General features: G+C 33.9%; 3 protein-coding genes across 5 annotated transcripts; 2 read left to right on the forward strand and 1 right to left on the reverse strand.

The window, feature by feature from the left end:
• Nucleotides 1–946: 946 nt before the first annotated feature.
• On the forward strand, nucleotides 947–3,505 carry LOC118059987 (GCN5-related N-acetyltransferase 4, chloroplastic). 2 transcript variants are annotated; one of them, XM_035073061.2, is made up of 4 exons: nucleotides 947–1,205; nucleotides 2,106–2,505; nucleotides 2,653–2,791; nucleotides 2,968–3,173. In XM_035073061.2, exons 1-4 carry the CDS (start codon nucleotides 1,067–1,069, stop codon nucleotides 3,031–3,033), a joined length of 744 nt encoding a protein of 247 aa, XP_034928952.1. In that variant the 5' UTR covers nucleotides 947–1,066; the 3' UTR covers nucleotides 3,034–3,173. The 2 variants fall into 2 exon arrangements, with proteins under 2 accessions (XP_034928952.1, XP_034928950.1); XM_035073059.2 differs by lacking the exon at nucleotides 2,653–2,791 and having other exon boundaries at nucleotides 951–1,205; nucleotides 2,968–3,505.
• Nucleotides 3,506–3,856: 351 nt separating this feature from the next.
• Nucleotides 3,857–10,025, reverse strand: LOC118059986 (uncharacterized). 2 transcript variants are annotated; one of them, XM_035073057.2, is made up of 18 exons: nucleotides 9,871–10,025; nucleotides 9,416–9,655; nucleotides 9,192–9,258; nucleotides 8,738–8,921; nucleotides 8,169–8,221; nucleotides 7,661–7,749; nucleotides 7,230–7,466; nucleotides 6,740–6,804; nucleotides 6,380–6,440; nucleotides 6,187–6,304; nucleotides 6,026–6,107; nucleotides 5,835–5,907; nucleotides 5,697–5,758; nucleotides 4,993–5,088; nucleotides 4,737–4,891; nucleotides 4,565–4,661; nucleotides 4,348–4,425; nucleotides 3,857–4,266 (listed from the first exon to the last, which is right to left on the reverse strand). In XM_035073057.2, exons 1-18 carry the CDS (start codon nucleotides 9,875–9,877, stop codon nucleotides 4,156–4,158), a joined length of 1,875 nt encoding a protein of 624 aa, XP_034928948.1. In that variant the 5' UTR covers nucleotides 9,878–10,025; the 3' UTR covers nucleotides 3,857–4,155. The 2 variants fall into 2 exon arrangements, with proteins under 2 accessions (XP_034928948.1, XP_034928949.1); XM_035073058.2 differs by lacking the exon at nucleotides 9,416–9,655 and having other exon boundaries at nucleotides 9,871–10,003.
• Nucleotides 10,026–13,802: 3,777 nt separating this feature from the next.
• LOC118059989 (ubiquitin-like protein 5) lies at nucleotides 13,803–15,305 on the forward strand. Its single transcript, XM_035073062.1, has 2 exons — nucleotides 13,803–14,126; nucleotides 14,933–15,305. The coding sequence occupies exon 1, from the start codon at nucleotides 13,896–13,898 to the stop codon at nucleotides 14,115–14,117; it is 222 nt and encodes a 73-aa protein (XP_034928953.1). The 5' UTR covers nucleotides 13,803–13,895; the 3' UTR covers nucleotides 14,118–14,126; nucleotides 14,933–15,305.
• Nucleotides 15,306–22,074: the final 6,769 nt, after the last annotated feature.

Raw genomic sequence — 22,074 nt, forward strand, 5'->3', positions numbered from 1 at the left:
TCAAAAAATATATTAAAAAAATATTATTTGATGCATTTTCTTGTAAAAAGCACTTTAAAAACACAACCACTACCATACTCTCAAATATCCCCTAAGTCGCAAAGTTTGGGTTAATTTAATATATTATTGTTTTGATATTAAAAAAGATGATATCTTAAAATTTATTTCAAAGTCAAACCATGCTTCATTAGGTGTTTGGGTTGTTTTTTGAACCCGTCAAATTAACTAGGTCACCTTAAATCAACTCTCATTCAAATTAATTCTAAACCCGAGTCCAGGTAAAGAGTTGGGTCAAAAATATTTCAAAGTTGGCATGTTGGTGGGTTTAATAAAAATACCAAATAATCTCCTTTATATTTTTAAATCTCATCTCCCAACTTTTTTTTTTTTAATATCTTGGTTGAATTTAAATTAGTATTTATGATTTATTTGGACATGTTTTCTATAAAGTTATTGTAATTTCAAATAAATATTCTGGTTTTTAATTAATATTCAATTTTACAAGTGTTTATTTTTATTATCATATTATTAAATTTAATGGAGTTCTTGATCTAGGTCACAAGTTTAACGGGTTAAAACTATAAAATCTAGACTAATTCAGTATATTTTTCAAATTATTTTTAGATTTATTAAATCGACTCTAATACATCATGATAAATTTTATATAATTTAATTTGGAACTTGTGTAAAGTAAAAAAACAAATCAAGAGTTTATAAATTTAACCTCTCATGCTGAATTTAATAACAACACCAGAAAAATTCTCCATAGTCTAATCATTTTTTCAGATTCATCAAAATTTTAATCCGACTCCTATCGCGTGCAAGGAAACTAGTAAAATCTATATTCCATTACATGGAGCGAAGAAACCACAAAGTGTGTGTGTGTGGGGGGGGGGGGGGGGGACAAAAAAAACACGTGTGTATTATATATTACATTTTGCTAGTTACTACGCAAGAAATGTTCCTTACATTACGATGTTTAACTGAACCAAAACGAAAACCACAAAGAATCTCCATTTCCACGGAGGAGACGAGATAGAATCTCGCCTGTTGGTTTCCACAAGAAATGCGGTCCATACAGCTGGGATTCCCAGTATCTCCCACATCTATAAACAACAACCTTCTTAATTTCAATTTCAAGAAACAATCTTTTTTTCCTCCTTCTACAAGGGTTTCTCATCATCAATACTCTCTCCCCACAACAGGTACGTTCCTACCTACCTACTTCAAAATTCACCTTACCCTTTAGAGCTTTTCATTCATATCTTGTTGGATTCGAAGTTTCTGTAGATTATCTTTTGCGGGTTTTCTTTCCTTATATGTACTATTCTATTGTATCCATGCTTTATTGTGCTGTTGTTTCACAGTTGATTTGTAGTCAAAGATATAGCTGACTAACCGAATCGTTGTCGTTTTTTAACGAATCTTGATTCTTAAATTTAGACTTGACTTCGACTTGAAAAGGATTTTGATGTATTGGTCACAAACAAGGAGAATCACCTTCTTGCATAGTGTGCGGTGTAGAAATTGCTCGATTTCAAACCATCCGTGCTCACACCCTCATTCTTCAGAAAGTGAACGGGGCAGGCAAAATCTCAGAATTGGTAAAAACTGGAGTTAGATATGTTGCAATGCATCGGCTCCAGGAACATTATAGCAACCGTCAATGTTAGCTAATTTAGCTAGTAAAGTCACTTGGCATGATAACAAGCGATCTGGGATTGAATCCTGCTCACAGTAGATTTGGGAAGGGCTCGGCAAGGGAAGGCTACCTCCATTTGGTAAACAAAGGCTTGATGGGATTCCCTATGAATGCAAAAGATTATAACAGCTTTATGAAAACAAGAATCCTTCCTTTCAAGCTAGCAAGACCGTAAAAAAAATATATGGTAGAATGTGGTTATTTATTATCAATCCCTTTTCACTTGCTTGCGTAGAAGAATCTATTCCTGTTTAACCTGCTTTCTGCAATGTTTCTTGAATCTTGATATCTAAACAAAGGAACACGGAGGGAGAGAAGTATTTAGCTTATCTATCTGTACTTTACTCAGATGAATAGTTAGGATATTAAAATTTATTTGGATTATTCTGGTCTTTGAGTGTAGGACTATGCAGCAGAGCGAGTCAAGTGGTTGAATTGTTCCCTACTGTATCTCCAGGGATAGTTGTAAGGGAAGCAAGATTAGAAGATAGCTGGGAAGTGGCTGAGACTCACTGCAGTTCCTTCTTTCCTGATTATTCCTTCCCTCTACATTTTGTGCTAAGGGTTGACAGGCTGGTAGCAATGCTATCAGGATTCACTATACCAAATGGCTGCAGAAGAACTTGTCTGGTTGCTGTCATTGGTAGCACAGGTGATCAAACTTTCTATATTGGAAGTGAGGATTTCAAATTTGGAGGTTCTGATGGGAATTTCAGTCTTAATCGAGGCTATATTGCTGGGATATTGACCGTGGACACTGTTGCTGATTTTCTCCCAAGGAAAGGCCCACTCAGGCAGAGAAGGTAAGTTTGGTTTGCGCTTATGACAATTAGGTCTTTGTGATCATGTAAACTTTGCGTTGCAATCTAGCATGCAATTGGTTTTGAGTAGATTTGAATGAAACTCTTTTAGAGGGCCAATAAACCAGCACGGTGTGTTTGTTATCGTAGCTACCAAAGAGAATTAACTACTGAAAAGTTGTTGTTCATCAATCTATATTTTGGATGGATCGTGTCTGGAAGAAATACTTTTTGGAAAATCTGTGTTGACCAGTCCATGTTGATGTTGAAACAAGATATAATAAAGAAGGTCAGTCCTAACACAAATGCTCTGATAAACAAAGAAGTGATCGTTTATATTTTGAATGTTCTTTTATTCCATACGTGCACTTAATTCTTTTACAAGCTTCTTTTGCCTACACTAGTTCAGTTGCGTTTAGTTTCTGAAATTTTATTCCTACAAATGTGATACATGTTCTGCCAAAGGACTGGAATTGCATATATATCGAATGTTGCTGTCCGGGAGAGATTTCGCCAGAAGGGGATAGGTAAAAGGCTCGTAGCAAAGGCAGAGGCTCAAGCTAGGAACTGGGGCTGCCGTTCCATTGCTTTGCACTGTGATTCGAATAATCCTGGAGCCACCAAACTGTACAAGGGGCAGGGTTTCAAAAGAATCAAGGTACCAGAAGGTGCAAACTGGCCGCACCCCAAGACCGCTCCAGATATCAAATTCAACTTCATGATGAAGCTTCTAAACACCCCAATCACAACATAGAATTTTTAGGAGCACACGAAGAATTGACAAGATAAAACCTTGCAGGAAAATTTTAAAATTGCATCATATAATCTGTGTATGTATGTATATATCATCAAGGTAATGTCTGGTTACTATTTCGAGATAAAAGATACAAATTATTATTTCAGGATAGAAGACAATGAGGACAAAGAAAACATTTCTGCACAAAAATTTATTTCAAAACTGTCCTTTATTTAATCTCTCTTTAATCAAATATATTTTTATACAGAGTGATGCCTGTAATGCACCCTGTGCCTGTTTGTGTGATAGATGACATTTTTGTAAAGCTCAAGGGACTTAGATAAGATGATTTACTTGCTACTTCTGCCCCTTGATGTTTCAAATCTATTTTATTTCTTGCTGCTTCTGCTTCTTCAATTCAATCACGCGATCACTAAAATTTGTTTGACACCAACTTAATTTAAGGGCTCTCAAAACCTTACAGAAACAAACATGGTATGAATATGATCCCATCCAGTAGACGAAAGGAAAAATCGAGAGAGAGACCATTGTTACTCTTGATGCACGAGGTAGCGCGTAGCTGGCCAACAGAACATAATTGAGGAAAAGCATATGAACTTGGATAGTAAAACTGCAATTTATTGTTATTGACAAAGACTCAAGCACATAATGCTATTTATTGTTATTGTTCGTTTAATCTGTAATTAGTATCTCTACAAATTTAAACGTGGATACTTTTAGTTCTTACACAACATGTGGAGCTTGGCATTCTATATTCATAAGCAAAATCAGATTTAACGAGAAACACTCTCCAGAGCACCCTGGCTTTACTGCCAATAAGCCACACTAGAGGGATGCCGAATTCAACAAACAGGATTGCGCATGGAAACTGAAAGGGCCGCAACTCAAAACTCAACTTATGGTGTTCGGAGAAATTTATCCACTGCAGAAGTATCCAAAGCAGGGAACTTCTTGACAGCAGAAGCCACAGCAAGTCCAAGCTTCACCGCATCTTCATGGCTAGATGCCTGAAGACACCATTACTCTTAGTTGCTGTATATTGAGATAATAATGGCAGTTCATGCAGAAACTGAAAGCAAATTTTATACCTCAATGTTAAGGGGAAGAACAGGATCATGAAGTGAGAGTCTAAGAAGGAACCACCCACCAAAACCAGAAACTCGAACCTGTTTAAGTTTAGGAAAAAGGGAACAAGGATGGGAGAAAATTTATTGTGATGTCTCGAGAGCATGGCACTAGCCATCAAACCACTAAAGTTACAAGTACTAATGCAGCCTACATAATATTTATCTGTGTCAAACTCACCCCTTCATAATTAACAGGAGCTTTCTGAAGCTTTGGATCTGACTCTACATGGTTCTCCAAAAGTTTCAGCACTGCCTCTCCATATTCTCGGAAAGATCTGGATGTTCTAAGTGATTAGTTATACTACAGGAAAATAATATAAAAATGTGACAGACCAGACAGAGAGCCATACCCTCCTTTAAGATCTGGATGATTCTGATCGATTTTCAGTCTCAATTCCACAGCAACTCCTGGTTCCTGGAGACCCTCTACCAGATCAGTCAAAACTTTGCTGCCTCCAGCAATACCAGAAGCTCTGGCTGAAGCCAGTTTATTTAGAACTTTAACCTGCATGTACAAACAGAAAATGGTAAACAAGAAAGTAGATAAATTGATAATGCAATAAGCTAAAACAGCTTGACCCTTGCTCTGTTTCATATAATGCCTACCATGAGGTATGCTCCATCATCAAGCCAGTGGTTTTCCTTGAGAGCTCCATGGCCACTGGTTTCAATAGCCAGATGTGATTCCTCACCAACAGAGTTCTGCGAGCAATGTCATTGCATTTGTTTGAGAATTCATAAAGCAAGAGCTACAGAAAAGTAGATCATCCAAATTGTGATATAATAGCACTGAAGCCCTCTAATACCAAAGAGGGAACAAGAAATGCTTGGTGTTGAAAGATGTTAAATAAAAAAATCAACAAAGGAAAAGTCATTAAAATTCTAAATTATAGACAACAAGATCCTAGACCTGTTCAAGACGATGTAATAGGGACTACACAACATATGATGAGGAGCTAAAAATGATTTGCATCCAACCTTCATATTGATTTGCATTTCACACAAAAAGCAAATAAAAAATACCCCTAAACAAATTCAGTCACATTGTATATAAGGTTTATCATTCAATGACAATTTCCTCAAGGCAACTTTCATATTGATTTGCATCCAACCTTCAGAAATACCAAAATCAAATCCCATTTGGTTAGAAATTTCATCCAGCCAGCATTATTACTACTAGTCCAACAATCTACCCCAATACAGGGCACAAGGATCAAGCTTGCATATGGAAATTTCCCTATTTGGTTTCTTGCTTCTGTAAGCTGTCCCCAAACTCAGCAAGTAAAAGACAGTTCAGAATCTCAACTTACCAAACGAACAGCCTCATCGATGACATTTTTATAGCCTCTTTTGAATCGATGGTGCTTTCCCCCTAAAAAAGACTGGCAGGTTACAAGCGCATTCATATACAGGGAATAAACAATATGCCATTTTGGTTTTCTGCATACCAAGTTTATTTTCAATAAATGTAGTAAGGCCATCGGAAGTCACACTGTCTGTAACAATAGTTGTTCCTGGATGCTAAATGGAAAACAGAGCGGGCCAAATTGGTAATGAATTTACAGGGAAAAGAGCAATGGAACAGAAGTCATGTACTTTAACGGTGGCACTTGATACAACTGAAGTAGGAAGATCTTACTTCCTCTAGAACAATGGCAGACATCAAGGCAATCAGCCGATTCCGGTTGAACTCACGAGCAGTGGAATCCACAACAGCAGATCTACAAGAAATGATTATACATTAAAAAGAACTGATACATGAATGTGCTATATGATTGCACAGATTGGGATGATGAACACCTGTCAACATCAGTATCAAATATGATCCCCAAATCAGCCTTGTTCTCAAGGACTGCCTGGGTGATAGCTTTCATTGCAGTCTTGTCCTCTGGATTAGGGATATGATTTGGAAACATACCTATTTTGAAAACCTACTTTAGCATGTAAAGAAAACACATAGCAAGTCATAGAAAATTTCTAATATCAACATTACCATCTGGTTCCAAGAACTGGCTGCCAGAAGTGATAGCTCCCAGAGGCTGAAGAACTTTTTCCTGAAAAAAACATTTGAAACGTTAACATATTAGAAGACAAGGTGATGAAATGGTTGAGTGATAGAAATGGAAGGAAGTTCTTTAGCAAAATAACTGTAGATATGTTGTTGATTGTGTCTCCCAAGTCTCGACAACGAAAATTTAAGAAACTTGGTTAAGTGCTGGTGGAGGCAGTGGTGTTCAGAAAGTTTATTACTTGGAAGCATTAAAGGGACATCAAGTATAGATTTTGCTACAGACAAGTACAATAAAGTTTTATATAAATAAAAGAAAGCCAAATAAATCACAATATGACTTACAGCAAAAAATCCTCCTGCTCCATTTCCCGCATCAACAACAATATGGAATCCCGCCAGTGGCTTCTCTAAAAGTTCAACAATTTCCAATCAACAACTAGCAAAAGGGATCACACCACCTTAACATGCAAAAACTCAATAAAACAAGTACTAGTAACATTGAAGTAAATATCCCCATGTAAAACATCTCCATAAAAATGCAAAATATTTTTTACAAACAAAAGACTCCCAAGGACCAACCCAGTGATTAAACTTGGGATTTTTAGAATTAGGTTCAAATCCTAAAATGAGTAGGTAGGGTTAGAGGAAGACAGACGACAATTACCTATTATGTGGACCAAGACCAGGGGGTCTCCTAATGGAGCAAAATGAAAATATTTAATGGACTATGACGGTAGCATACCCAAATTCACCCATTCACGTATCAAACCATGGGTAACAGAAATTAATCCCTGAATACAATTTATTATGACAACTGTTTTGGAGCATTTACCTATATTTCCTGCAGCTTTGCGTACTGCCTTCACAAGATCAGATGTATACACAGTCATGTAATCAACTCTTTTTAAGGATTCAGAAGCTTTCCTTTTTGATTTCATTAAACCTTCATCTGTAAAACTATTATATATGTCCACAGCACGCTCTAAAATGTTTTTAATGTCAGCCTTCCCAAGCCCTCCAGCATTTGTGAAGAATTTGAACCCGTTCCTGTTGTAAGGAAGATGACTAGCTATTTGCACAATAACATGAACCAAAAATTTGATTAGATGTAAGCTAGTCAGAAAGTCTACTAAGATGATCTAAAGTAACGCAGTGTTTACACAAAAGTTCAAGCAATGAAAGTGGCAACCATTATGAGGCACCATTTCCAAATCCCACAATTATAGTAGGCCAACGTGGTCTAACAGAAAATCAACCAGTTACCTGTTATCATTATAGCCCCATCAACTGGACATAAAAATGCCTCATCTTCGGTTAGTGTGCTATTAAACATTGCAGGGGTGGATGCCAATCTGCAAAAGGTAAGATGCTACAAAAGTTAAGAACAAATCATGAAGGAATGACGGTTAAACCATATCTCAGCCACTGATCCATTGATCTCATGAGGTCACTGGATCATACATTCAATCGGTGGAAAGTACACATCATAGAAAAAACAACCATTTTTTAACTTGTGTAGAAACCCACAATTTATGCTGAGATCCTTCATGATCTTCCAATAGGAGAAAGTGTCATATAAGTTGTTCCCTGAAAAGGTCATCACAAGATCCAGCCAAAGAGAGAACGCTCCAACCATGAAATTTTAATGGCCACTAGCTGGAGATTTTTGGCCCAATAACATTGAGTTTAAAATATCTTAAAGAAGGGTATGGCCAGTGAGATGTATACAATTGTTAGAAAATCAAACCATGATGAGAAATCATAAACCCACCCATATTGAACAACATTCAGGCCTGCACTGGCAATACCTCGAGTAACCGCATCCTGGAAGTTAAAGATTAAACCTCAGTTATTTATGATATTAGTAGATGAGGAAATTCCAAGACATAAAAGCTCTAACACTGCACAGTAGATGTATTGAGAGTAGCACTCTTTCTAAATGATTATATTCCTTAAAGTTTGAATGACATTTTTGATAAAACTGGTAAAGTTAGCTGCTACAATTTTTCACAGGAAAAGAAGAGACAGAGTCAATAGTGAAAAGTGTAAACAACTAAACATCAATTTCCAAGCCAAAACAAACTTGATAGATCAGATCAGAAGAAAACGTGGTCCTCTTTGTTGGACCATCAGTTACCTAGTAATAGTATAATTGATGGTCCAGCGGCCAAACTAATACAACCATGTGTCAGTATGCTGATGAAACGAGCATTATATGAGCTTGAAAAGACTCACAGAACAGTTGATCAACCAGAAATGATGGGGGGAAAGGACTTAAAAGTTGTTTGCAGATGGTTTCAGGTAGCCAAAAGATTTATGTACAGCAGGAAAAAGAACTACCTGCAACACCTGTGCAGATATGCGGGAATCGTGACCTACAGACACCTTCAGAGGTTTGGATGCATCAACTTTTTTCTTTTCCGATAACCAGGCAGAAAAGGCTGTTGCTATTGCTTCCGTAACTGGTTCAGTGAGGGTAACAGGTTCTCCCTCGACCCCAGGAACAGCCACACCTCGAATATCACTATGTTCCCATTGGGGAATAAAAGAAACACGACCTCGGAGTTACACCACTTACAATCAACGCTAACATTAGCTTGGTTCCAACTTCCAAGCATAAATCACAGGTAATTCTGGGTGATTATTTTTTCAATCATGCGTTGACTTTCAGTTGATAGGATTGTCGGGACATCCATAAAAGAAAGGGCAACACTTTTGAAACCCAAACAGAAAATAAATAATTCCTGCTGCCAAATAATTCTGGATTATACCTATAACCACAGAAAATCCTCACCTGCCATTTTGAAGCTTCATAAAATCAACCTTATCGAGATATGGCAACGCGGTCGTAGATGTAGCAGCTGCAAAAAAGTTAAATTTTTTTGCGAAATTAGAGTTGTTATGGCAACCAAATCTGTCGTCGCAAACAGAAAACCCAAAGCGTGCTGATACATAGAGAACGAGTGTTTTAAAATGCAATTATCAATCAACGTGGAAAAAGGAGAGTCTAGAACAGACCATTGCAGTGGTAAATAGGTGGTCGTTTAACAAAAGCAGTCTGGTATTTTGGTAAATGCATGGAAGATATGCCACTCCTCCATGCCAATAAATTCTTCCCTCCATGAAAGGGAAGCAAGTTGCGGTAGTGGTTATAAGGGGCCGCCGCCGCGAAACAACAGTCCCTACCACTTTGGTGGGAGTAGTATTCATTGGTCCCCAACTGCCTATTCTTTGCTACAATTACATTTACAACAATCGCTGCACCCACCACAACCCAACAAATTTCAAAACAAAAAATTAAATTAAATTGCTATAATAATTAGTAAAAAAAAAAAAATTGTATTCAGCTTGGTCACTGTGCTGGTAGCGTCAAGATTAGGTTATAAAATTCGATTCTGTTTCTGTAGTTACTTGAATTCGATCAAAGATTAGGTTATAAAAATGTATTCAGCTTGGTATTCAATTCAACGTACCTGCCATTTTATTTGACGGTTACTGACGGCGACGCCGAAATGGTGGTTAAGACAGAGGATGGGTAGAGTTAGTAGACGAAGAGAATTATGAAAATACTAGGTGCTTTATGGGATTTTTATATCCCGCGGATGCTCGCAGCCTAGCTTCCACACGTGTTGGCTGCGGAGGAGTTTTGTTGCCACTTACCAGTGAAGAGATGTCACGTGCTTGTCCTCTAGTATATTCGAGTTTTATACCCTCTGTTGTCGGGTGTATTTTTTGGTGGGTAGATTTGCGAAAACACCACTCTAGTTTAGTAAAACTAGAATATACTAGAGGAATTGATCATCCTTTGTAAACGCACATGACAATAATAATTGTTTTTAAAAATATTTTTTATTTAAAAATATAATAAAATAATATTTTTTTATTTTAAAAAATTATTTTTAATATCATTATATTAAAAAAATTAAAAAATAATTTTAAACAAAAAACAAATTTAAAATTTCAAAAACACAATTTCAAATACATTTCAAAACAATCCTTTGATCATTAATAAGTTAGTGAAAGTGTTTGTGAAGTGGAAAAAATATGAATTCCAGAAATATTATTTTATTTTACATGTATCAAAAGAAAATGGTGTTTTTTTTATATAAAAATGACATAATTATAATTTTTGTTGATTTTTTTATGGCAGTGGCAACAAAATTATAATTTTTAGAGTTTTTTTTTAGGTAACGAGTTTTTTCTTATATATATTTTTTTTCTCTTTATACTTTGCATTTTTATTATTTTATAGTTAACCTATCTATCACCATATTTATTTTATTTTATTTTTTAAATATTTTTTTAGTTTTTCCTTCTTCATTTTTCCTTGTGCTTTTTTGGAAAAAAAATTATTTTTTTTATTTTTTACACTTTGAATATTTATCACTCTATACTTGACGTATTCATATCATTCATTTTGTTCCTATCTCTATTATTTTATAATTTTTCTTTACACTTTTTTATGAAAAAAAATAAAATGTTATTTCACTATAACAATTAAAACATTGTTCCACTTTTTTGCCATGTCAAAAACTAGTTCGAGAACTTACATGTTTTTACAAGTATATATAATTTTAATTGTATTTTATTATATATAAGTATCAATTTTTTTATTCACGGTTATATTTTTTATTCAATATAAAAAAAATATTGATAACACCTACATATTAATTCTCTCGTATTGTAAAAAAATTATCTGATTTGCAACAAGATGAGTTAAATAGATACGTTAATATTTTGTTTGTTTTTTACATTTATTATCACATATGATTCTCAATATATTTAATTAAATATATACTTAGAATTTTTTTATTTATAATTATAATTCAGAAATATTTTTTAAGCTTGCATATTTATTTATTTGTTGCCAACAAAAATTATCCGAAAAGTGGGCCAAATAATTAGTTTATATACCCCAAAAATCCTTGGAGTGATTCAAAAATATTATGAATATTCTGGGTATAAAAAGAGGTATTGTAAAATTCGTTTAAATTTGAAGATAGTTTTTATCATATTCTTAACTTTTAAATGATCATGGCACGTCAAAAGATCTATGGCATAAAATTTTTCTAGATCATCTAATAATCTTTCAACTTTATCTAGTCATTTTTTGCTAGATGAACCTTGTCATATATTTACACTCATCATGGCCAAGTCTAAATCATGAATTCTTCAAGTTAACTTATGAATCGAGCTATTTAATCTATAAAAAAATTCGTAATTATATCTTTTTAGTTAAAAAAAATATATGGTTTAAAATACAACTCTAAAATGGAGTCCTCCAGCCAATAAAAGTTTTATAACCATGTTATAAAAAACTCAATTCTACGAGGGAGAAACACTGTAATCGTAGACACGTTTCACCATGGATTTGTTATGGCAATTTTTTCTTTTATTTTTTATTTTTGTTCCATGAACGTTTTTTTTACTAGCTGCATCCTTTTGGGGCAAAACTAAACCCAGTTGCTTTAAATTTATCGAGCATGGGAAAAAAAATGAAGGAAAGGGGGTTAAAGTGGAAAAAAGATGAGTCAATGGTTGGCGATTTTAAAAATGACGCAGCAAGTTCGTTTTGGTTTTCATACGTTTTCAATTATAAATTTCCGGTCCTTTAATTTTTCGAGAAATCAATCTAATCTAAAACTTTATTTTATTTATTTTTGGGTCATTGGCTTGAGAAACAAAAAGGAGAGTAGTTGGATTCTCGTGTTTGGACAAAAAAAAAAATCATTTAACACTGATTTTTGTAAAGAAAAATGATGATTTTGATATCAATGAATTTTATTTGCCTTTGAGAGTTTATCATGTTTATTATTTGATCTTAGCTTTGCAAGAGATCATGTATTCAAGTTTGAATTTTTATTTTTATTTTTATTTTTAAATTGATTTTGGATCCATTTTTTTAGTCCATTGATTTTTCTCCAGCCTTTTTTTTTTCCCTTCAAACTTTATAATTCAATGTTGGGTTTTTGTTAAAAAAATGTTTTTTTTCTAGCTTCTATAGATTTCCATGATATTTTTAAATAAAAATATAATTTAATTTTTACTACGCTTCCCAGGTTTTTTTTCCCTCGTGATCTTAAGAGGCATTATTTCTATGCAACCTAGCTTGTTTTTTTTTTTTTTTTCCTTGTGAATCTTATCGAATCACCAATGCGTGTTTTTTTTCAATATTGTTTTATTATATAAAAATATTGGTTTGAATAAACAATCATGTTAGATACAATTAAGTTTATGACTTGTATTTTGAAATCAGATATCATGTCAACATCTATTTATAGACTTTTCAATTTATTCCCTGGTCACATATCATTTGTTTTTTTACATGAAATGATATTATTTTTTTATAACATGTACAATATTACATAATATTTTTTTTACCCTTTAATTTTATCTTTTCAATTTCATGTAAGTGTTAAATTTTTTTATCACCTAATTAAATGAATAAATATTTTTTTTATAATAAAATCATTAAATACAACTGGATAAATATATCGTGTTGTGAAATAAAAAATATTTATTTATATTTATTTTTAGATTTTTCTAGTTTTGTATTTAGTTATCATTGTCATTATTTTTTCATTTACTGACACAAATAGTTATTAACTAAATGTACAAGTAATGTTTTTATTTATATCTTGGACTTTTATATAAAAAGGTGCTAAAAAAGCATGAATGTTTATTTTTTTAGCTATAAAAAAATCATATGCATAAAACACCAATTAAATAGACAATATCCTAGCAATATATGACTAACTGTTATGGCATCTCAAAGAAAAAAGCAGAAAGAAAAGCTAAAAGAAAAGGAGAATTTTTTCTGGTTTCCATCCCTTATTTTTATAGTTCTAATGAGAGAGCTACATTGAAGATCCAAAATAACATTTCTAAGTTAAAGAGTTATTACAATCAAAAGAGCTAAAAGTCTCTTTAATATATTTTAATAATAAAAAAAGTTTTGATTGGAATTGTATTAGTTAGCTACTATGAATAAATAACTATATTAATATCAAATATATTAAAATATAATTTATTTTATTAAATAGTTTTTTCCCCACTGGATTGCATATAAAAAGATATTATATTTACACTATTAAAAAAAAAACATCAACATGGCGTCATAACATCTCACTTTTTGTTCATTCTTTCACATGACATCCATCTTTTCGCTACCGATCAGAAAAACAAAATAAAAAGAAGTTAAGAGCCCAGTTCCAAGACCCGGCGTTAACTAAAGCCCACTAAAGAGATCCAATTTACAATTACACCAAGCACTCCCCGGCCCGGCCTGACATGAGAATTAAAGGCGGTTAAAATTCATAATAAACGACATCGTTTTCCAGTCAGCGCGGAAACCAGCCCAAGGCGGCTAATGCAATTTCCTATTAATAAAAGGCCAAACACATCAAATATCATTTTCCATTCAGTTTCGCTTTCTCGTTGTGCAAATTAAAAAAAAAAAACCTCCAGGGTTAGGGCTTGGTAATTGTTTTTTTGCAAGATGTTGGAGGTGGTGTTGAACGACCGTTTGGGAAAGAAAGTGAGAGTGAAGTGCAACGACGACGACACCATCGGTGACCTCAAGAAGCTCGTGGCGGCACAGACCGGTACCCGGGCTGAGAAGATCCGGATCCAGAAGTGGTACACCATTTACAAAGACCATATTACCCTCAGGGATTACGAGATTCATGATGGCATGGGCCTCGAGCTCTACTACAACTAAAACAAAAATGTAATTTATTTCTCTCTCATATTTCGTTTCCTTTGTTTTTTGTTTGCTGTCTCTAGGGTTTTGATGTTGATTTTTTTTAATGTGGAATTTTCTTATGATTGTTTGTCGTGGTTGAAATATCTCTCTTTTTTTTTCAGTGCTCTAGGAGTACATGCTGTTAGGTTATTTGTAATTGGATTTTGTGCGGTTGAATTTTAGCTTGCCATGTTGCAGGAGTTGATCTCGAGCGTGTAGACAAATTGGTCGCTGATTACTGGGTTTGCAATTTGTGCCATCTGTAAATATAGAGAGATGTTAGACTGCATTAAACTTGTTAATCGTGGGTATAGTTCCTGAGTTAACCTTTGTCATGTATCAGTGAGGAATACACTGTTAAAAACAAGCTTCGATCACATTTGTTTGAATGAATGCATGGTATTGTCTTGTGCCAGTGAGGCCTCAGTCTTTTTCTTGCTCTGGATTTTGCGAATTGAAGTTGGCCGCTGTGTGGTGAATTTGTTCGGCAGGGCTATATCTTTCAGTTCTTTCACATAGTCCGAATTATTTTTTGATCCATTGTGATAGTTGGCTAATTTTGGTTTTCGTCGCATAAGATATTTTTTATTTTGCTTGTTTCATTATCTAGCTTACATTGTATTTCATGGAGCTTTTTGATAGATGACTGTATTAGAGGAATATCTTACGATGTGGTTAAGTCACTTTCTTTTCGTTTCTTTCTTTTGATAAATTTGTTACTTATTAGTTGAGAGAAAAGCAAAAAGGTAACTTACAACGTCGCTTTTTTGGGCTTTTCCTTTTTGATTCAGGTACTGCCACTGAGTATGGCAAGACATTGTTGAAGATGAAGCTGCCCCCTACTTTGCTAGTAATTTCCTTCTCTTTGCAATAAGCATGATGCTCTGTGATTGATGCACATATGCTCTTATGAAATATGTAAAGATTGCGATGACTAGACCTGGTCATGGCATGTTAACTTGCAGTGTGTTCTGTTTGTGGTACATCAAGCTCAATTATCTGTGAAGTGGTTGTTTTATAACTCGGATTCTTAGGGTTCCAACACTTAATAGTTAACTTGAGTGGATGAAAAACTGGTCGATTGAAAAAACAACTATGCTTATTTGCTTATAGCTTATGTGTGCTTTACCTGGCTGTCAGTATGAAAAGCTTTTGTGTTCTCTACTCTTTCATTGTCCAAGAAGACATTACAAGAATGAAATTGTTGCTTGTACCATGTTTTTTCAATCACTGGTGGCCCCTGGGACTACTACTTGCACACTGTCCATGAACCATTTTATGCATTAGAACTGCTCAAAGGCTTTCTTTAATAGGAGTCAGTGTTTTGAAATTTGAGGGAGATTGTCTCATTGCAGTCTTTTTTTTATGTGTTTCGAATGATCATGTGGGTTTGTGGTTAGGTGTTACATGAGTATGCAATATGATTCAGATGCAAGCTGATCAATCTTGTGAAGAAGCATACACTTCCCTTTAAGGCACTCAGTTATGAACCACTGTTATTCAGTACTCGGTGCACATAATATTCAACTCCTGGTGATTTTTAATGCAACCTGATGTCCATTGCCAATGGACTTTTGTTCTGTTCCTTTTTTAGAGTGCATACTTAACTGGAGAAACATTAGCAGTCTCTTACTGTCTATGTGCCATGAAGGTAAGGTATCAAACATGTGAGGGAACCTTTTCATTCTCTGGTGACAGTTTCAGAAATTACGAGAGTGTGTTCACACTAGAGTTTCATATGAAGTCCACATGTTCTGGTGCTTTAGCTGGATGTGCTGTGTTGAGTGATTAAGAACTAAATATACAAGGTTCATCCTGTAGGTTGTTAGCTGGAATGAACCTGCACAGCAACTAGTACTCTGTGATCTTTAATTGATGTGCATTTTTTCTTGTTATTTTTGCTGGCATCCGTTTATTCATGCGGGAAGGGACCGAGGAAGGTAGATATATATAAAGCTAAACATAGCGTAATATGGATTAGCTTAACTATCCAAGAAGATGAATTACTGTCGTGGGTGATAGAAAATTAGAAATCTCTGGTGGTGGCTCAAAAGAGCCTACAACGAAGCTTCAACCACAGCTAGTAAATAGTGAGGCTCAGCAAGATGTGGGTATTTAAAAAACATGCTGATGGTGGAGGCTCGTTTAGATTTTGAAACCTGAGCAAGGGAAGCGGGTTTCTTTACCTATAAATATGGTGCTAGCACAACTAGTAAATTGACATATCCCTTTAGACTTGCTTGTTCTGTTTTAATTGAGAAATACTACAACTGGAGACTAAAATTAAATGGACCTTTTAATACATTAGAATGGATCTCTCACGCACACACGCTAGGGGAAAGAAAAAGCATAGGGACATGCCTATTTTGTTTCATTTGCAACCCTATTCTCTCCCACGGGGAAAATGTCACTTAGCATGTGGTTTTAGGCATGGACAGTGCTTTCACGTAGGCCTATTCTTCTTCGTATTTGGGCGTTCGATGAGGAATGACCTCAAACCTCGCTGCCAAGAAAACTTTCACAAAACGCAACATAGGGATATTTCAATTCGGTGGTTGGTGCTTCGTCTTTTAGAGATTGAGAGTGTTGGTTAGGGATTGCGCGAATGTAGTTGTTTTTTTAAATTTTTTTTTTTTAAAATATATTAAAATAATTTTTTTTTTATTTTTTAAAAATTATTTTTGAAATTAGTATATTAAAATGATATAAAAATATAAAAAATATTAATTTGAAACAATAAAAAAAACTAATTTTTTTTAAAATACTTTTAAAACGTAAAAACAAACAAGGTTTTAGACGTAAGAAAACTACATGTTAGTTATTACTAGTTTTGAATTAATTTTTTTTTTTCATGTAAAGAAAATGCCTATATATATTATCATTAAATTTGGTTTTAATCTATTTTGTTTAAAATTAAATTATATAAAAATTATTTTAATATTGATGGATTAATTTGAAGTGTCCAAATATAACTTAAACGGATAATAAAAAGTATAGTTTGACTTAATTATTTTTTTAAAATAGTTTAACTCGTGAAGTTTGTGATTTGAATAATAAATTCTATTGGGTTTTAATATAAAATTATTTTTTATTTAATTATATAATAATAAAAATAGATATTTATGATAATATTGTTTGAGAATATAATAATCTTATAAAAAGAAGTAACAAATTTAAAATAAAGCTTGGATCAATATCATGTGTAATTCAGAGGAGTGATGAGGGCAATATGTATATTTTTCTTAACAAAAATCTTGAAATAGATCTTGAACAAAATAAAAAAGGATTCCCATGGACGGCGTTTCCTTTGCTTTGAAGTCTAGCTACATCATTGTAATATAAAATTTGATTGTCAGGTAATGGCGTAATGCTGCTGATTTGTAATGGGTTGCCAACTCGGTGAGGAGGTTTCCCTGGCTTAACATAGAGCTCTGTTGTAGCCGTCATGCCGGGTTCCAGTGATGCACTCTGAATGCCTATATTCTCAATCTGTATATGAATAATACTTTTCCTGATTTCAGGTCTTACATTCAATACCTTGTTTAGGATTTGTTGTTTAGCTTGGAAAAACATCTTGGGATCAGTGTAATCTTAAATTTATTTATATGTATATCACCCCTCTTGAACACGCACCATGAACCATATATGATTCGAGAGACTACTCGGAAGGTTTCTTCCCATGAATCATGAAGGTTTGAAACTGGGGGAGATTGTCGCTCTTAGTCCTTCTCCAGTGGTTTGAATCGGTCGCTTAGTTTTGTAATTAGGTAGTAAAACAAACGTGATTTAGACTGGAGCTGATCAATCTTGCGAAGAAGCTTGCTCTTCCCCTGGTATTTAACCATCCCCGTTCTATTGTCCCCATGATTTCCAGTGATAGATTCTCTTCGCAATGCTCTTGTTTCCATGGAACGAAAATCAGACTTGCACAGCAACATCAAGAGTTTAAAGTTTAAACTTATCTAAAGGGTGTGTGGAATACTTGAAATTGAATTCAATTATCATGACAATGGTTAAATTAACATTAGACATTCTGCTGTTTCAATTTAGTATTCTTTCTAGTCTTCCTTTTCTTTCGAGCTAAAGTAGGAGTGCTCTCGGGGTAACAAGTCAACTTCTCCGGGAACAACTTCAAATCCATTGCCACCTCTAGCTAGCTCAACCATATCAGATAGCTGCATCAACTGGAATAAACCAAGGCTATTCTCCGATGGATTCCAAGCTCTGTATGATAGATATTGTAATAGTTTGATAGCTCAGCACCTCATGGATCACCGTTAATTATAGGGCTATCTTTTGATGATTTTATTTTCTGGGTACCTTTTCTTGTCTAAGTTATGGAGTACTCTACGATGCGTAACCGAGTTTTAATTGCCCTGTCTCTGTTTTATTGTGTAATATAATAATATATCATTTAAAATGGGTATTTCTTGGACTTTACCAAAAAAAAAAAAAATTATTATGTTAAATATAAACAATGAAGTGTAGTTAAACTGGCATTGACATCCATATTTTTCAAGAGATTTATGAGTTCAAAGCTTTTTTAATCAAAAAAGGAAAAAAAAATGAATCATTGTTAGAGGGAGGAGGATGCTGAGAAACGTCATTACAAGTGTAGTGTTGTATATTTGGTTTATAAAGAAAGCATAGCTTTGCAAGTTTGAGCTAAAGATGAGACAAACAAGAGATCAATAGAGTCCAAGAAAACAACAAAGTTGTTGTTAAAGATTTATGGTGTTTATAGAAAAAGCAAGGGATTATTACTATATATCAGTTACGAGCATTTTTTTCTCTTTAAAAATAATTTAAGGATAAAATAGTTAAGATTGCTAATTTAATTCATTTCACTTCTATTCCAAACAAAATTATTGAATTTAGTTATATAATTTAGTTTTTTATTTTAAATATAAAAATTATAATTGGTTCTCAATTGAATTCAAATTACATTTGAAATTAAATTGAATTCTATAAATGATTTGATTATAAATATAATGTAAATATCTAATTGAGCTACCGACTAAAAGAGATTAATCATTCAAGAAAATGGATTCCATTTGTGGCCATTTACAAGGAATATTTCTGTCCGTTAACAACTTAGAAGACACAATAAAAGTTCAATTCTTAACCACTTCAGGGTTAACTATAAATATATTTTTAGAAGGTATTTAAAAATATAGTTACGGTTGTTTTTTAAAGTGATTTTTATTTGGAAAAATATCAAAATAATATATTTTTTTATAAAAATTATTTTTAATATCAGCATATCAAAATAATTTGAAAACACTATAAAAATATTAATTTTTTTTAAAATAAAATATTTTTAAAACATAAAAATAAATATTCCATTCAAAACTCATGGGAATGCTACACCTGAAACTGGTGCTGTAATGGCCTAGTGGCCTGGTCAACATTTTAAAATCTGATTAAGGGCAGGTTTCCGGTTTTGAAAAACGAGTGAGAGAAAGCGGGATTCTTCTTCTTGGCATTACAAGGCCGAAGCCCAATACTTTCAAAAGGGCTAAACAGGACCAAATCCTTGAAGTCGAAAGGCCCATAACATTGAGCCAGCAAAAACGTCCTTTGGGACCATCCTGCGGCCCATATCTGCTTCATACATTGCCTTCAAATCTCGTCTACCAAAGTCTCCAGGGTCCAATGCTTATAGGCCTGGGCCCTTCTACTATTGATCCTTTGGTTAGGCCCTGAGCTTTCTTCCTTGTCTGTCATGTTCTTATAGGAGAAAAAAGGATGCCGATTTGGTTCCATTTGCAAGTTTCTTCTCTTACAAGACACTCAAAACGTGATCAAGGCATATACCATGCATATTAAGAAAAAGAATAACCCCTGCCATGGAATCCCTGTTAGGGTTCGTCCAAGACCTCTTTTAACTTGCAGATCAATGAATTGACTCCTTTTTTCCAATCTAAGATATCGTCACTCTTGACAATTATAAAAAAATAAAACAAAAGTTATTTTTTTTGACTAAAAATTAAAAATAAACTATCCTGGTCTCATCGAAGTTTTAATTGTGTTTTACACGGAATTACAAGTTGACCTTATAAATTTCTCAGGTTCGACCGATCGAGTAAGGTATATATACAGTCCAAGAGGAAACCGGCCCTGATCAGCAGCAGGAGTTTCGGAGCACCAGTATATACAGTCAATTCTTTTTAACAGAGGGTTCCGGTAGATGAAGTGTGGCCTCAAAGCTCGTAGCCAAGAAACAATTTCACAAAACACAACATGTTGTGTTGACCAAAAATTGCTTGGTTTTTGACAGTTGTAAGAAGAAGACAAATTTAAGTTATTTAGTACTTGGTTCGAAATCTCATTGTTAAAATAATATTTTTACGTGCTCTAAGTTTCTGTTCCACTCCACCACGCACATTCATTAATTTACAATAAAAAGACAGCTTGGAGGCTTCCAATTCCCATGTCGGAAATCTGATTTCATGGGTTGACTCGCGAGCCATATCAATGGAAATTCTTGGATCTTGGTCTATAAAATAACATCAAAACAGCTTTGCCTCGTTAACATGATGTATTGAAACTAACATGACTCATCATATTCAATGCTTTGTTCCCTTTCACACTTGTTTTCTAAGAGTTATAGTTGGTTTGTTTTTATGTTTTAAAAATATTTTTAAAAATATTAAAATATTTTTATTTACTTTAAAGTAATAATTTTTTTATATTTAAAAATTATTTTAATGTATTAATGTTAAAAATAATACATTCGTTCAATAATTTTTCTTCCCAAATAGTCAAACTCAACCCTCCTTTTTACAAAGGAAAAAACTGAAGCCTACCTCGTATTTATCTTACAAAGGTTAAATTAATGTACTTGGTGTTGTTAGCCCCTTTACCTGGGATAGAAATTGTCGATGGTTGAAAATTTGGACAGCTGACAAGAAATATTTGACTGTTAGTTGTACACAGAATTATCCGCAGGGAAGAGCTCAGGCTCGGCCATCAAAACGGCACATTGTATGAATGGTTGACCTTGGCCTCATGTGATTAGCTATTAATGAATCTATTATTTTATATTAACAAAAATTATATGATGTTATCTGGTGATGAGTGACATTTTAAGTTTTTTTTCTTTTATGATTATACGATGGATCCCACGCCAGACATGCAGAATGTGTCTTTGCCTCTTATCTTTGCTGTCTGCTGCTGTGTGTTTCTTGCGATCGGTGAGTGACAAGCTAACAAATGTCAAAGACATGCACCATTTCCACACTATTATAATTCTTTCCACGTAGACTCAAATATATATATTTTTAATTTTTCTCTGTTATTTCTCTTATTTTTATATGTATCTCTCATATGAAAACAATAGTAATAAAAATTATTTCTGAAACACTAGATTTTTCCAGGCCTGCAACAATCAAGTATAATTTGATTCCCCCCCCCCCTTTCCTGATAAAAACCCTAAAACAGGATTTGGCACTTCAAAATATATGTATAGAAACACATCGAGCTTTGTAAATTTAGTTTGTATCTAGTGACTAGTTTTTTCACTGTTCGGCAAGTCAAACTCGTTTCACAGCTTATAAGAGATGGAGATTTGCTTGAGGTTGGTGTTGGTGCGTGTGTACAGGCAAGCTAGCAGAGGTAGTGTGGGGTTGGCATTCCTTGACTCACGAATCTCTGTCTGCCTGGTGTAATATTAAAAAAGAAACCCCGCTTCAAAACCTTGATCCTTTTTACCTGCAAACTTTTCAACATTTGTATAATCTGTATATGTTCACGCAAGCTAATCCTTTCTTTAATTCGTGCATGACGAGATCACTCGAATCCCAACGAGTATTGTTCATTTTCTCAGTATTTGCGGCACAAAGATCGGTTTGAATATTGTAATTATTTTACCAGTCCACCCGGCGACTCAAAGCATTAAAAGAAAAGGCAAACCACCTCATCAAACGGAGAT

This window comes from Populus alba, chromosome 10 (genome assembly GCF_005239225.2).
Source record: "Populus alba chromosome 10, ASM523922v2, whole genome shotgun sequence".
NCBI classification, from domain to species: Eukaryota; Viridiplantae; Streptophyta; class Magnoliopsida; order Malpighiales; family Salicaceae; genus Populus; species Populus alba.

What these genes read in the sequence shown, in the direction of transcription:
- LOC118059989 (XM_035073062.1), top strand. Translation starts at nt 13,896, where the DNA reads ATGTTGGAGGTGGTGTTGAACGACCGTTTGGGAAAGAAAGTGAGAGTG.
- LOC118059986 (XM_035073057.2), bottom strand. An exon ending in ACCTATTTACCACTGCAATG is followed by an intron (nt 9,259 to 9,415) that starts GTCTGTTCTAGA and finishes ACTTTTTTGCAG; the next exon opens with CTGCTACATCTACGACCGCG. An exon ending in GAGCAGGAGGATTTTTTGCT is followed by an intron (nt 6,441 to 6,739) that starts GTAAGTCATATT and finishes TGTTTTTTTCAG; the next exon opens with GAAAAAGTTCTTCAGCCTCT.
- LOC118059987 (XM_035073059.2), top strand. Translation starts at nt 1,067, where the DNA reads ATGCGGTCCATACAGCTGGGATTCCCAGTATCTCCCACATCTATAAAC. An exon ending in ATACTCTCTCCCCACAACAG is followed by an intron (nt 1,206 to 2,105) that starts GTACGTTCCTAC and finishes CTTTGAGTGTAG; the next exon opens with GACTATGCAGCAGAGCGAGT. An exon ending in GGCCCACTCAGGCAGAGAAG is followed by an intron (nt 2,506 to 2,967) that starts GTAAGTTTGGTT and finishes GTTCTGCCAAAG; the next exon opens with GACTGGAATTGCATATATAT.